This window comes from Saccostrea cucullata, unplaced genomic scaffold (genome assembly GCF_032062105.1).
Source record: "Saccostrea cucullata isolate Sc308-1 unplaced genomic scaffold, CSIRO_AGI_Scuc_v1 ctg385, whole genome shotgun sequence".
NCBI lineage: Eukaryota > Metazoa > Mollusca > Bivalvia > Ostreida > Ostreidae > Saccostrea > Saccostrea cuccullata.
The window spans coordinates 160,142-174,086 of NW_026922796.1; the positions used below are offsets into that span (position 1 = coordinate 160,142).

General features: G+C 35.1%; 1 protein-coding gene across 1 annotated transcript in view; it reads right to left on the minus strand.

The window, feature by feature from the left end:
- The window catches only part of LOC134262489 (uncharacterized), a 118,230-nt gene that overhangs the window by 89,591 nt on the left and 14,694 nt on the right, over positions 1-13,945 (minus strand). Inside the window, exons 3-4 of the mRNA XM_062744886.1 lie at positions 12,539-12,613; positions 9,197-9,265 (exon numbers count right to left, since the gene is read on the minus strand). Coding sequence (XP_062600870.1) covers positions 9,197-9,265; positions 12,539-12,613 — 144 coding nt within the window. The remainder of the gene's footprint in view (positions 1-9,196; positions 9,266-12,538; positions 12,614-13,945) is intronic.

Below are 13,945 nucleotides of genomic sequence, written 5' to 3' on the forward strand. Positions count from 1 at the left end.
CCATGAACCACAAAGCTCACCTTAGTAATGTGGCTAGGAAAAAATAGAAATTGGCTCAGTACTGAATACACAAGTGGCCCCTGGATCTACATTCTAGGGGTCTATGTGTTGAAAAACTTTAATACTTGAATCTACACTAACTAACTATAAAGGATGTTTGAATATTTTCTGACTAACTGCAATTTTTTTTAAACTTAAACTTTAAAAATTGTGCCCCCACCCATTCTGCCCCTGGTCATGATTTGAACAAATCTAAATCTACACTACCTGAAGATACTTTCATATATTTCCATTTCACATTGTTTTCTCTATGATAAACACTACAAAAGTGAATCTTGTTAATTTCATGGTAATACCTGTGGTATGTATATTTCTACAACTACTGAAAGGGCAACTGTCAACCTGCATGTATATCACTGCCGTAGAAATACACTAAAGAAAACATAGATGTTTTGTTTAATTGTTCACTAAGTAATTAGATATGATATATCTTTCAACAAAAAAAAAAAATATGAATTATCTTCGGATCAAAAGCAAGTCACTAGCGTAAAGCTGTCCAATACCACCGAGGCCTCACGAGACCGAGAACTCCACTTCCGTAAACATGGTAAACAGCCCATCTGAACCACGTGGAGAAATCAGCATTGCCACATAGATCTGTACTCCATCATCTGATACAGACATCGTCCCTCAGTCATTACAATCTAACTTCTTAAGCAACTCAACTTAATTCCTCTGCTATTTTAACATCCACACAAATCTGTTTCCTGACCATGCTGACCAACTCCCGTTTCATCAACTGCAATATTGCATTCAATATGGCGGCAGAGAAGTGAAATAGGGCCTATAGACTTCACTTTCATCAAACTTTGGCAGACTTTTGATACGATTCTAGATAATTTTAATCACTGTACAGTGGGCTCTTAAATATTTTCTGATAATTGAAAAAAGACCCAGGGGGTGCGTATAGGGGCAGGGGCAGTTAATAGGGATTATACGGTATTTCAAGTAAAAATGGAAATATAGGGAATCACTGTCCAGTTAGGAGACTATGCCAGGGACATCAACAATTAAGAAATAAATAACAAGTTTATAAACTTCAATGGGAATTGAAGTGGGTGGTCATGTGATCAAATCCTGTGAAGGCCGAAGGCCTTCTCAGAAGATTTGATCACGTACCGACCCACTTCATTCCCATTGAAGTTTATAAACTTGTTATTTATTACTTATATATACATTTGAGATGGAAAATTAAATATATTCAGATTTAAATATTGCACTAACAGGTTGCCGTAGATTTCCGACAAAAGTGCGCAAGGTGTAAATCGGCTTGAAAGGCGGGTATGCTTCGAATTCATCAGGCTAAGGATTCTATTTCGAAGGGAATATTTTGTTAAAGGCTACTTGTGATCAGTAATAGTGAACAGATTGTTGTCTGGGAATATTTTTATTTGTGAAAAATGATTATAAATGCTGAAAAGACACAAGAAACACGTCCGAAGTTTGATGATAAAAAGTTGGAGGAATTTCGGACGCCTGAAAGGGATGGATGGATCTGATGGATGGAGACACTTGTCCGAGCCAGTTAATTTGCAAACAAGTATTAAATTTGATCAAAAACATTCAATCTACGATTTCACTAACTAAAGCCATATTTATGATGTAAACACGGAGACACTGGCGACAGCTTACATTGAACTACGACAGCACCGATCGAGGTTTTTGTCAGCTGTTCGTGACGAGATTGCAATGCTTTGATATTTTCCAACAGATTTACACATTTATTGTGAGTAGAATTTAATTAAACAAGAGGCCCAAGGGCCTTGAATTCTTCTGATAAATTGTACAATCTATCACTTCTATTAGAAGCCTCCAACTCTATTAGTATCATAAGACCCAAAATGCATTATTACTTACAAAGTTTGATATCTAGCCAGTTAAGACTGAAGATATTATGATATAATTATAAAATACCATAAGTAGGTCACAGTGACCTACCTTTTAATTGAAATTTTCTGAGAACTCAAGATACAGTAATTGACAAAGACTGATGATTCTAATTAAATAAGTACCTGAGATATTCAAAAGTAGGTCACCATGACCTACTTTTTGGTCAACATTCTCTGAAAACCCAAGATGCATAATCTGACAAAGTTTGACGATTCTAAGCCAATTAGTACCAGAGATAATTAAATATAGCCATCAAATGTCAAAAGTAGGTCACGGTGACCTACTTTTTGGTCAACATGCTTCCAAAAACCAAAGATGCATCAAACTGACAAAATTTGATGATTTAAGCCAATAAGTACCTGAGATATTCAAAAGTAGGTCACCTTGTCCTTACTTCTTGTTGGACATTCTCCGAAAACCTAAGATGCCTCAACTGACAAAGTTTCATGATTCCAAGCCAATAAGTACCAGATATAATTAAATATAGCCACCAAATCTTTCCTGGCACAGTGGTTCTTGAGAAGAAGATTTTTAAAACATGCCACCAAATTTTCATTAATTCCCAATTACAGGCAACTCTTGATGGCTCAAACTTCGATCTCTCGAAGTTCTTGATCGCTTGAAGTGAGTCTCCGGTCCCAATTTTTTTCCCTATATAACTAAGCAATTTAACTCTTGATTTCTCGAACTCTTGATCTCTCGAAACCCTTGATCCCCCGAAGTTAAAATGCAGTCCCGCTATGCATATTCTTTTGAAATTTACCCTCAATACCTCGAAGTGGCTATGTGTATACAAGTTACATAATTAGCAACTTTACCTGGACATTTAATGGTCCTAGGCAGAAGACTCGGGGCTCGTGAAATGGGATGTTTATTCATGTGACACTTATACTTCAAGGTGATAATTGATTTATGATTAATCTTATGTTGCTTATATGCTATTAAAAAAATTATCATCGACTGTATTACAATAACGTAGAAACGCAGTGTCACTGAGAAATTGTAATTGCAAATTACAAGACGAAACACTTAGTAAATTTAGTTTTTATATTGAGTCAGTTTCAAAGTTTAATGAAATATGAAACTGCAGAAACAGCCTCAGTGTCAATATAATGACTGTTGTTGGACAAATACATACAGATATCTGTTCAATGCACGTCTTTCAAAAAATCACAATGCTATATGTACCACGCGGTGCTGTAAAATGTCGTTTTCATTTAACGAATGCTTAGTATGACGTCCGTATCATAAAGAATAAAAAAATTAAACATTCTGGCCAAGTGGTTCTTGAGAAGAAGATTTTCAAAGATTTCTATTTATTTATTCTATATATATTTCTATGTAAAACTTTGATTCCCCATTGTGGCCCCGCCCTTCCCCCAGAGGTCATGATTTTAACATTTTAGAATCTACACTACCCCAGGATGCTTCCACATAAGTTTCAGCTTTTCTGACCCAGTGGTTCTTTAGAAGAAGATTTTTTTAATGACCACACCCTATCTTTGTCTTTTCTTGATTATCTCCCCTTGTGAGGGGACTTGGCCCTTTATTTTAACAATTTAAATTCCCCTTCACCCAAGGATGCTTTGTACCAAGTTTGGTCAAAATTGGCCCAGTGGTTCTTGAGAAGAAGTCGAAAATGTGAAAAGTTTACAGATGGACAGACAGCTTAAGACAGACGGACGGACGGACGGACGACGGACAAAACGTGATCAGAAAAGCTCACTTGAGCCTTCGGCTCAGGTGAGCTAATAAATATTCACCTAAAATATGAAATCATATCTCTGTTTTATAAAAACCATGTGTGCAAAGTTAGCACTGCATAAAAATCATTACATCCGGTAGGACTAATTCTAAAACCAGCCAAACAAACCCGGAAAATTCCGAACTCTTGATCTCTCAAAGTTTTTCCTCGGTCCCGCAGACTTCAAGGTATCGAGAGTTACCTGTATCTTCCCTTGAACGAGGGCGTGGCCCTTCATTTGAACAAACTTGAATCCCCTCCACCCAAGGATGCTTTGTGGCAAGTTTGGTTGAAATTGGCCCAGGGTTCTTGAGAAGAAGTCGAAAATGTGAAAAGTTTACAGACAGACAGACAGACGGACAGCTAAACTGACAGACAAACAGATGGACACCGGACAAAATGTGATCAGAAAAGCTCACTTGAGCCTTTTTTAAAGATTTTACCCATATATTCCTATGTAAAACATTGGCCATCCATTGTGGCCCAGACCTCAGGGGTCATGATTTGAACAAAGTTGAATTTTTACTACCTGCTCTTAAGGACACGAATGCAAGGCGTCACATGATCGACTCATGTGGTGATTTGAAAAAGAATGTTTTCTGAAACCATTTCCAGAATAAGAAGCGTAATATATGATGGCGTTCAGGAAACAAGAGGCTCAAGGGCCTTGAATCGCTCTTCTTATAAATTGTACAATCTATCACTTCTATTAGAAGCCTCCAACTCTATTAGAATCATAAGACCCAAAATGCATCAACTTACAAAGTTTGATAATATTTAGGCAGTTTAGACTAAAGATATTATGATATAATTATAAAATACCATTAGTAGGTCACAGTGACCTACCTTTTGATTGAAATTTTCTGAGGACTCAAGATACATTAATTGACAAAGACTGATGATTCTAATTAAATAAGTACCTGAGATACTGTAAACCAACTTTTATTCGCGACAACTTTATTTCGCGATTTACCGGGGTAAACTAGTTCGCGATGATTAATTTTCATGTTTAAGCTTATTTAGACTCTCTTGTTTATAGACACATAGACTTTAAGAACCGACAAGAAATATTCCCGATGACAAGGCTCTCGCGAACTTCGCGAAAAATTCTCGCACGCGAATAAAAGTTGGTTTACAGTATTCAAAAGTAGGTCACCATGACCTACTTTTTGGTCAACTTTCTCTGAAAACTCAAGATACATCATCTGACAAAGTTTGACGATTCTAAGCCAATTAGTACCAGAGATAATTAAATATAGCCATCAAATGTCAAAAGTAGGTCACGGTGACCTACTTTTTGGTCGACGTTATTCAAAAACCCATAATGCCTAAATTGACAAAATTTGATGATTCTAAGCCAATAAGTACCAGAGATATTCAAAATTAGGTCACCATGACCTATGTCTTGTAGGACATTCAATGAAATCCTAAGATGCTTCAACTGACAAAGTTTGATAATTCCGAGCCAATAAGTACCAGATATAATTAAATATAGCCATAAAATGTCAAAAGTAGGTCACAGTGACTTTTTGGTCAACGTTCTCCGAAAACCCAAGGTGCCTAAACTGACAAAGTTTGATGATTCTAGGCTTATACGTACCTGAGATATTCAAAAGTAGGTCACTGTGACCTATTTTTTGGTCGACATTCTCTGAAAACCCAAGATGCCTCAACTGACAAAGTTTGATGATTCTTAGCCAATAAGTGCCTGAGATACTTAAATATAGCCATAAAATGTCAAAAGTAGGTCAGTGTGACCTACTTTTTGGTTGACGTTCTCCGAAAACCAAAGATGCATCAACTGACAAAGTTTGATGATTTTAGGTCAATAAGTACCAGAGATACTTAATTATAGTCACAAAATGTCAAAAGTAGGTCACCATGACCTACTTTTTGGTCATCACTCTCCGAAAACCCAAGATGCATCAACTCACAAAGTTTGATGATTCTAAGCCAATAAATACCCAAGATACTTAAATATAGCCATAAAATGTCGAAAACAGGTCAACGTGACCTACATTTTGGTCGACATTTTTCAAAGACCCAAGATGCATCTACTGACCAAGTTTGATGATCGTAGGTCTGAAGGTAATCAAAATATGCGTTTTAAACAATTTGAAAACAAATGTCAGCAAAATTCAAAAAGTAGGTCACAGTGACCTACTTTTCCATAAGTATGTTTTAAGGTCCCAAGATGCATCAAAGTACAAGATTTGATGATTCTAAACCTCCCAGTGTCTGAAATAATGGGATTTAATGTTTTTAAAAGGATAAGTCATAAAGTTCAAAAAGTAGGTCATGGTGACCTACTTTTAAGTTGACATTGTTTGAGGACCCACTTAGATGCATCAACTGACAAAGTTTGATGATCATAGGCCTTAAAGTGTCCAAAATATGCCTTCTAATCAATTTGAAAACAAATCCCCGCAAAATTTAAAAAGTAGGTCACCGTGACCTACTTTTGAGTTAACATGATGTGAAGTCGTAAGATGCATCAACTTACAAGAATTGATGATCCTAGTCCTCATAGTAAGTGACCTTGAGACCACGCCCTTTGCCCCAGGGTAATTCCCCGTGCAAATTTTAATCTTCGACATATCCTGATCCTTGTATGTAAGTTTGGTGAAAATCTGCCTGGTGGTTATGGAGAAGAAGATTTTTTAGCAACCAGTACTTTTGGTTTTGTTTTCCTGATTATCTCCCCTTGTTTAAGGGTCCCAACCCTTATTTTAGTACAAATGGTAGCCCTTGGGCCAAGGATACCCTGTGACAAATTTGGTACTGATTGGCCAAGGGGTTCTTGAGTTATGGCCCATATTCTAAAAAGTTTACGCACACCGCACAAATGGCCATAGCATTAGCTCTTTGAGCCTTTGGCTCAGAAGAGCTAAAAATGGGTATAATTTTCTCAAACAAAGAAAGAATAAGATGTAAAAGGTTGTGACTATGCACTGAGATTGTGCATGCGCATTGACATGTACGAGGGTTGTCCCGTAAAATCATGGACAAGTTGTCTCGCATGAATAATTGTATCGCCTTACGGCGCACGGATGATAACGTCAAAGTGCCTAAAACACCGTCAGGTACCTCAAGTTTCATCTTTGCACTAAAAATAAAGTTGGATAAGTCCATCTTTAATTTCGAAATTTCATTGAAGCACAAACTTAAGTCTCAATAAACAATTGAGGAACCAATCTGGCACAAATGTACAATCTTCTGACGATTTATTACTAAGATACGGACAATATTCCAACATCATTCAATTAATAGACAATCTTAAATAAACGCGGTCAACATTGATAGCTTCTTTAGCTATTACAACAGTAGTTTGTCTGTATGTCTTGTCATTTATATACTAAAGATTTGGCAATTTGGGGGGATTTTTTTCTTCTGTATTCATTTAAAGTTTTATACGGCGTTATCACACCATCTAAATCATATCGAACTGATCCCCGGTGCGCCGTAACGTCACCAAACGTCAAATTTTTTTGTGTGTTGTGCTTACCACTTTCCCATTTCAAATGTTCAGAAAACAGTCAAAAATTGACCAAATGCACTGAAAATTTTAAAAAGACAACAAAATAAATTGTGGAATTGAATAAGGATAATTTTTACCCTAATCTTATCTATTTAAATCCTTTGTTTCAAATCAATACTCCTGTATACTCTTATAAAACTTTGTTTTTTGACCATGCGCCGTAGGGCCTTACCCTGTGCACTTTCAAGCATTATAAAATCTATATTTTTGTGTGTATTTCATCCAAAACATTATAATTAACTTAAAAATGATAAATAAACATTCAATGAAAATTTCAGCTTATTACGTCCATTATTTTTCGAGAAAAACGCTTTGTCCACGATTTTACGGGACAACCCTCGTATATATATATTTTTAATCCACGTGCATGTTTTATGATTTGAAACATCTAGCTATTGTATATCTCTGAATAGCTGCTGAACATCGAAATCTATTTCATTAACAAATTTAATTTATATTTGGATCTTTATATCTAGTTTTAATTTTAATATTATAATGAATCAATCATGACCAATCATGGGTTTACTCTTCTCGATAAAAAGATTTTTCCTATGTATTCTTATGTTTAACTTTGATACCCCATTGTGGCCCCACCCAACCCTGTTGATCATGCCTTGAACAAACATGAATCTACACTACATGTGGATGCTTCCTCAAGAGTTTCATCTTTCCTGGCCCAGTGGTTCTTGAAGATTTTTAAAAGATTTTCCCATGTATTTCTATGTTAAACTTTGATATCCCATTGTGGCCCCAACCTACCCCGAGGGGTCAGGATTTAAACAAACTTGAATCTACACTACATGAGGATGCTTCCACATGAGTTTCAGCTTTCCTAGGACAGTGGTTCTTGAGAAGATTTTAAAAGATTTTTCTATATACTGTAGAAGTACTTTTTTCCGCGTGGTATTAATTAATGCTATGTACGCGATCACAAATTTTCCGCTGAAATTTGTCCAAGCGTACTGAATATAAATGTAAGGCATATAGTGACATTCTAGAAAATCTGCATAATTTTCTACCCGCGGATTAAACAGAAATTGAGATTCCGCGGAATTATGACCCCTTGGAAAAAAGTACGTCTACAGTATTTCAATGTAAAACTTGGACTCCCTATTGTGGCCCTGCCCTCAGCCTGGGGGTCATGAATTGAACAATTTAGAATTGACACTAACCCAATGCTTCCACATAAGTTTCAGGCCCAGTGGTTCTTGAGAAAAAGATTTTACAAGATGTGTTTGTGAAACACTATGCATACCAAATATGAAGTTTCTATCTCCTATGGTTCAAAAGTTGTGGCAAAAGTTCGAAAAATCTATTTTAAACATATTGGTCACAGTCAAAGAACTTAATTAGTGGAGTATGCATAACAAATATGAAGTCTCTATCTCCAAAGATTCTCAAGTTATGATGAAAGTTCAAAAAAGCTATTTCAGGATATAGGTCACAGTCAAGGTCACAAGGTCATTGACCTAATGACCTTGGTGTCATTTGAAAGAGTTTAATTAGTGTAGTATGCATACCAAATACAAAGTCTTTATCTACTATGGTTCACAAGTTATGGCAAAAGTTCGAAAAAAGCTATTTTTAGCATATAGGTCACTGTCAAAGTCACAAAGTCATTGACTTTGGTGTCATTTGAAAGAACTTAATTAGTGTAGTAGGCATACCAAATATGAAGTCCCTATCTCTCATGGTTCAAAAGTTATGAAGAAGATTAAAGTTGACAACAGATTAACAGACAAACAAACAGACAGGACAAAAACAATATACACCCCGATCTATCCATCTGGGTGCATAAAAATTGATCCATATATGGCCCATATTTGAAATAGTTTACGCATTAGCTTTTTGAGTCTTTGACTACTATTTGACTACTTTAACACTGTCTAATTTTCATGAAGTTAATCATTCACACAGACAAAAATCATATTTCCATGTATCAACATGTTATTGGTAAGTATTACCTCTGCCTTCCAAGTTTGGTTCTCTTTTAGAAGGAGGATTCCATGTTTCATCTTCAATTTCACTAGACTCTAAAAAGAAAACAAAAAATCATTTATAATTGTCATATCTAAATACATGTAGTATTTTTCACATCAGAATTTTTTTCCGCTGGTTGATTTTTTTACAGACTAGCAGAAATTTTCACTTGGAGTACAATGTACCTTTTCTTTCGAGTTTTACAGATCTTGCTGTATAATTTCTCATTATAGTATCTAGAGAACCTTGCACAAATAAAACAAACATTCTGCAGTAATTCTTTATCATAATGTTATCATATTCATAGTTCTTCATTCTTGGATTCACTTTGAATCCTAGATTTTTACCTCCCTTTCTTCATCATAAAAAAAACAAGAGGCCCATGGGCCACATCGCTCACCTGAGTAACTTGGGTGATGCAGTTCTTTACCAGATTTCCCCTCTTGCTATACCTATCATGCCCCCTACCACCTCCCTTTTCATGATTTTAATACTTTAGAATCTACACTACCCAAATTAGGATGCTTCCACATAAGTTTCAGCTTTCCTGGCCCAGTGGTTTTTGAGAGGAAGATTCTTAAAAGACTTTTCCTACATATATCTATGTAAAACTTGGATTCCCTATTGTGGCCCAGCCCTACCCCCGGGGGTCATGATTTTAACAATTTAATATCTACACTACACAAGGATGCTTCCACATAAGTTTCAGCTTTCCTGGTCTAGTGGTTCTTGAGAAGATTTGTTCTATATATTTCTATGTAAAAGTTGGATTTCCTATTGTGGCCCCACCCTACCCCCGGGGGTCATGATTTTTATAATTTAATATCTACACTACCCAAGGATGCTTCCACATAAATTTCAGCTTTCCTGGCCCAGTGGTTTTTGAGAAGAAGATTTTTTAATGACCCCACCCTATTTTTGTCTTTTGTTGATTATCTCCCCTTGTAAGGGGACTTGGCCCTTCATTTTAACAATTTAAACTCCCCTTTACCTAAGGATGCTTTGTACCAAGTTTGGTTAAATTTGGCCCATTGGTTCTTGAGAAGAAGTCAAAAATGTGAAAAGTTTACAGACAGACGGACAGCTAGACAGACGGACGGACAGACGGACGACGGACAAAATGTGATCAGAAAAGCTCACTTGAGCCTTCAGCTCAGGTGAGCTAAAAATGCAATGTAACTTGTTTTCTATGATTTCCCACGGAAATTTTGATGACTTTTAGCAGTTAAGTAACATTTATGATGTAAATTATTTATTTCATTTGGTGTGTAGTTTGTTCTAAGATGTTACACCTACTGTAAACATATTACATTTAATTAGTGGTGTATTTTTTAAATTAGCAATTTTGGCATCTTCGCTAGTCAAGGGTTTCTGAAATGCTAATCTCCTCGTGAACCCTTGGCATACGGTGAAGTCAAGACGGGATTGTTTTTGTCATGTGATCTCGAATCTACCAGGTACGCACAGATTGCATTAAAGACAAACAGACATGCAGACAGACAGATAGATGGACAGAAAGACAGACAGACAAACAGGGCAAAAAATACACACCCTGCATAAAAACATTCCAATCTGAAATGTAAACTTTAAACACTAACTAACATGCACATAGGAGGAAAGTCACTGGAAATTTGATGGAAATACTTGCAGATATCGTGATTACTTAACTTAGCGGAACTCTTTCGCGATTGAGATAGGAAACCTCTGTTGGATGGGGGCAAATGTGCTATTGAATTAGGGGTTAACGATGCGCCTCCTTCATGGTTCGATACGTATCGAAAAATTTGGTCTCGGTTCGGTTATTTTCGATACGATACATTTTGATAGAAGGAAACAAATTCAACTGTTGTTTTATCCTTCTTTTTATTTAATCAAGTTAAAGAATTTATGTGCAAAATGGAAAGAATTAATCAATTTATTTGATTTGACTGTTAAAAATTATTTTACAAACTTCAAGTCCAAAAAAATTTATGTTTTTGAAATAATTATACAGAGGAGCATGTTTATACCTTATGCCAAACCCGACTGAATGACGATCCCGACCGATAAACAAACCGAACCGAAAGTAGAGATTTTGTACCATGTACAGAACCGAGAAAAAATACCGCGGTGAACCGTTTCACTCCTATATTGAATACAATGCAAGATCAATCATTGTAGAATAAGTAAAAAATTCTGGTGGAATACCTTGCTAAACAATCGCTAAACCAGCCTAATTAATTTTTGAGAAGAGCTAATCCTAAAATGTTTAATTATTTATGATGTTTTTAACTAAGCGGACTCTTCTCATTAAATTTTCAATGAAAATCATCACATTTTAAAGCTAATAAAATATTCTAAACTTTCCTTATTTGACAATCTACTATTTGGAGTTCAATCCTTGGCAATACATTGTACTTTCGCATAAAATTGTTCAAATCATTCAACTGTCACTACCATGTGCCCCAGCAATCTTGCAAGATTTAGAGCTTTCTCAAATCCCCCGCAAAAGAGTGGTAGTAAATTAGATAACTGCGAGGTACTCACAATATTACGTATTTGTTGTGTTTTTTTCCGATTGAAGTAAAGTGATCAATGGAGAAAATAATTGGGTATATGACAGAGTGGGTGTTGCAATGTTAGTCCTACTTTGTAATGTAAGAGTTAGTCTACATGGTCTAATGATTTAGGAGTGTATCTACTGGAATGGACCATGTGCTCTAATAATTTTCATTGGTAATATTACTGCAGAAAAGAGCAGAGAAATATTGAGTAACTGAAAATTAGGGCTGGGACGATACAACTTTTTCTATATTGATATGTATCATGATATTTGAACCATGATACAATATGTATTACAATATGTTTAATTGCTTATAAAATCTTTTTTTGCATTGAAATAAACAAATTATTTCTTTGCAAATGAGAATAATTTATTCAAAATAGTTGTTTATATGTTATAAAACAAAAATGTTTTACGCAAGTGGTATTCTGTTATTTATTTCATATCTATATTTATATTTTAAATTAGCTTATGTATTTTACCGGTATATATTAAACCCAAAATCTAAATAAACAAAGAAAAACAGAAGTCAGATTTTTTGGGGCGATATTTCGATTTTTCTTCATATAAATTGATATGCGTATCGTCCTCAGAGATATCTTGATATATCAAAATCTCAATATATAGTCCTAGCCCTATTGAAAATGAACTGTAGCTAGTTGATGCCCAGCATTTCTCAATAATGACTTTATCTTTTTTAAAGATGACAACAAAGCCATTGTATCATTGATCATGCGAGGACTTTACTAAATTACAAACTGAAAATAATGTTCATAACATATACCTCTTTTATCATGGTTATTCTGCTGTCTGTGATGTAGAGATCCAGATCCAGCTTCCGCTCCTCTCCCAGTAATATCTGAAATTAATCATTTCATGCTCACAAACAAAAACCAGAAGTCTATGTCGAAACTGTAGCTCTACTGGTGTGTACTTATAACAAAGGAAGAAAAAAGTAGCAGTTCAAAGTTGGACTTAAAACATTGCAACATCAATTAGTAGAATAATGATCCTTGATTTAAATTAGCCTCTGTGTCAAATTGTGTGACAAATTCAGATTGCAATTAGACTAAAACTATAGGAGGAGCAGCATCATTCAAAATATGATAAAGACATAATAGGGGAGAAACGATACGCCTCCTTCATGGTTCGATACATATCGTAAAATTTGGTCTCAGTTCGGTTATTTTCAATACATTTTGATAGAAGGAAATAAATTCAACTGTTGTTTTAAGCTTCCTTTTACTTATTCTAGTCAAATAATTTATGTGCAAAATAGATAGTTTAAATCAATTTCACTGATTTGACTGTCAAATATTATTTTATCAAACTTTAAATCCACAAAAATTTACGCTTTTGAACTAATTAAATGGAGGAGCATGTTTATACCTTATGCCAAACCCAATTGAATGACAATCCCAACCGAAAAACATACCAACCGAAAATAGAGATTTTTTACTGTGTATCGAACCAAGAAAAATACCGCGGTGAACCATTTCACTCCTACCATTATATATCTCAGTGAAGTCTGCTTACATGCCATGTTTTTAATATCAAAATCAAACCAATTAGTAGATCCTACAAATTGGTTTGATTTTTATATTAAAAACATGGCTGGAGAAGTATTGAGAAAGTATTTCATAGAAATTCTATTTTTAGTAACAATGGCAACACCATTCAAAAAAATCAAAAACCGATATTCTGAATTATATATCTTAGTGAAGCTACTTTAGTTATAATAATCTAAGTGTGTCTCAGGACAAGCCCTCACCTCCCATATACTTGCAATGTAGCAAATCAGAGCAGATCCGCTCCGAAATGATTTTCAAGAAAACAAAAGGGGTAAGGCCATGCAAAGTTAATTCCTTGGTTCTCAGGCCTCTTTTCCCTACTTGTTTTGCAGTCATCTTGAAACTTATTGATCTCATTATGTAGCACCAAAGTAATGCTTACATGTAAATATTTTGACAACTTATTTACATTCATCTGGAGTCTAATTTTTCCCGCTTCTGAATATATTGGTCACTGTGTATATAAAAGCACATGCATTTGAACTAAGTGCTTTCCCATAGTTCATAAAGTAAATAAACAAAAGAAAATAAACATTGATAATGTTAATTACATGTTTCATTTCAGCATATTAATGAATCTTTTTTATGTCAGAACATCAATGCTATTTAAAGATCGACCC